Genomic DNA, 2625 nt, shown 5'->3' on the forward strand with positions numbered 1-2625 from the left:
GGAAACATCTTGCAGACTTTTCATTAATAAAATTGTGATTTGCATAACTTTAAGAAACTTTTTGATAAATTTATACAACCTATATGTGCCAAACAGATTACTTCAGTAATAGTGAAATTCAGAAATTGTACTCGTATTTAGATTTCCTTGAATGAGTAAACAGATATTTTTAATTAAAACATTTTTATTATTTTAACCAATTTTTTGATATTCATTATGATTGAATATATTCTTAGGTAAATATTCAGGCATATTTAAAGATGACATTTATTAAGCAACATGAATATGTTACATATCATATGATATTCAATACATCAACTTTTTTGTGGATGGTCAAAATTACATGAGTTTATACATATAATGGGAAAGAGGAGCATCTTTAGTACGCCATTACGGTTCAATTATGTTCTAACTGGTTTTTCAGTACACATGAGTGTATTCTTCATAGTAAAAAATGTTGAGAACAAGATACGCAAAATATTGATATAAAAGGAAGGATATACTTGAGAAAATATATCAGTTTATTTGATAAAGCAGATCTAGTGTCATCTCATTGAATTCTTCATTGTTCACATATTATAATATTTAAAATACAATCAAAAATGAATGCTTTTATGTCCTTTATCCTTTTTGTCTTTGTTGCGAGTAGCAATGCCCAACTCTCAAACTATGCCACTAATAATGGTGGTGGATTTAGAGGCTCTAACGATCAATTCGGTGGCTCCAGCAATCAAGCCTCCAATGGCTTCGGTCAATTCGGATCCTCATCTAATGTGGATCAAAGAATTGCTGGTTCAAGCTCTGATTTAGATCCCATTTCTGCTTTAGAAGAGGCTCTTCCTGGTGTTCCAGGAGAGGACTACCCCATCTATGCTGAAGTCCCTGACACTTTTTTCTCTTGTGATGGACAAATTGAAGGAGGTTTGATTATTCACTAAGGGTTGTTCATCCCCATAAATAATCATTTTTTCATTTACAGGATTCTATGCTGATACAGAAACCGACTGTCAAGCTTTCCACGTTTGTGCTTCAGCTGCTGAGGGTGGTCTACGCAAAATGTCCTTCCTTTGCCCCAATGGAACAATTTTTAACCAAGCGTACTTTGTCTGCGATTGGTGGTTCAACTTTGACTGTGCCAATGCTGAGTCTCTCTACTCAAGAAACGAGGAAATTGCTGCTGAAAGAGAAGCTATTGCTGCTTCTAACAATGGAGGATTTGTTGATACTTCTAACAATGGAGGATTTATCGAGGATTCTAATGATAGCGGATTCATCGGGGATTCTAATAATAGTGGATTTACAGATGATTCTAATAATGGTGGATTTGCCGGTTCCAGAACCAACAATGGTCCCTTTGGTGCTGCTTCTGGAACCAATTCCATCATTGAAGAGGCTCCTCAATCTAGTTATCAATCCCGATCAGGAAGATTCTTCCAAAACCGTGGTGGAAGAAGGTTCTTTTAAATAATTAAAAAAAAAATTGTTATTTATTGATTATGTTGTAAATAAAATTCTACACTTTCAATAATGTAATTAACATTTTATTCGTGACAACATTTTGTTGTCACTTACATACATTAGTCCCAATTAATGAATTCTAATTTTAAGTCATTACTAAGGAATTACTAATTGTCATTGAATGAAGTTTAAAGTAGGAGGGTTGTGGCTAGAACGTCGTATTATACGTAGGATTGAAGGACCGTTGAATGTTAAAAAAGATGGGACCAATAAAAAAAGAGACTAAACTGCTCATATTCAATTTAATATCTTCAATTGCTTCATTTGCAAAAAGAGTTCCAAGTATAGGGAATGAAGTTTGGTCCATGGCAGCCCACTCCTCGTCCTACGGGAGGCCTTCATGGCTTCAATATTTGCTTGACGAATTCTACAGTTCTCGATAAACGGCCAGAAATAAAAGTGAGGGGATGGACATCCGGACTGTATAGTGGCCACATTATCTTGTTCCAGTTAGCGATGTTAATTCTGGGATATTTGGTGGTGTTCATGAATTTCTCTGAAGCTGACATAATGATCATTTCTGCAATTTTAGACGGGATCAACGTCAACAGTCTTTTCGTCTTAGAAAAGAATAACTTTGCCTGGTACCTCATTTTCATGCTGTTGAGGAGTCACTGGGACATTGAAGATGGGGCATGAGGAGGGCTCTCTCTAACACCACTAGGGACTTTTCACCATACTTTTTGACATTTTTTAACACCACCGTGTCACTGACATTGAGATTCTTTTCAATGAATCATGGAGACTTGTTTGAGTCCTTTTGAGGGGGCCCTTGAAGGCATCCTCATTAATGATGGTTTCTTTCCGGCCCCTTCTTTCTTTTCTATGTTATAGTTGAGGTCGAGCCTCTTCTCAACATTGTAGATAGTCTTACAAGCCATTTCAGTCAGCATAGCTACCCCTGTTTAAGTGTGACCCTGACAAAGAAAAGTTGGTACCTTAAATCTGGAATCTTACTGCTATGATATTTCTCGTCCGATTAAAAAAAATAAATAGATTCAGCAGATGCTTCATATACCAATTCTATTTCCTCACCCATAAACTCTCAGATCAGTAATAAAAGTATGATTGTGTATAGTTTAAAATAAATAATTTAGGAGGCTGTAT

At 35.7% G+C, this 2625-nt stretch overlaps 1 protein-coding gene across 1 annotated transcript; it reads left to right on the top strand.

Annotated features, from left to right (window-relative positions):
• The first annotated feature begins 526 nt into the window (after nt 1–526).
• Nucleotides 527–1528, top strand: LOC121132630 (uncharacterized). The gene is made up of 2 exons (XM_040728065.2): nt 527–921; nt 980–1528. Exons 1-2 carry the CDS (start codon nt 603–605, stop codon nt 1462–1464), a joined length of 804 nt encoding a protein of 267 aa, XP_040583999.1. The 5' UTR covers nt 527–602; the 3' UTR covers nt 1465–1528.
• Nucleotides 1529–2625: the final 1097 nt, after the last annotated feature.

Source organism: Lepeophtheirus salmonis, chromosome 2 (genome assembly GCF_016086655.4).
Source record: "Lepeophtheirus salmonis chromosome 2, UVic_Lsal_1.4, whole genome shotgun sequence".
Taxonomy (NCBI): domain Eukaryota; kingdom Metazoa; phylum Arthropoda; class Copepoda; order Siphonostomatoida; family Caligidae; genus Lepeophtheirus; species Lepeophtheirus salmonis.

Excerpts from the sequence above, each read along its gene's own strand:
- LOC121132630 (XM_040728065.2), top strand. The coding sequence starts at position 603 with ATGAATGCTTTTATGTCCTTTATCCTTTTTGTCTTTGTTGCGAGTAGC. Across the intron at positions 922-979 it reads TGATGGACAAATTGAAGGAG|GATTCTATGCTGATACAGAA; the intron begins GTTTGATTATTC and ends TTTCATTTACAG.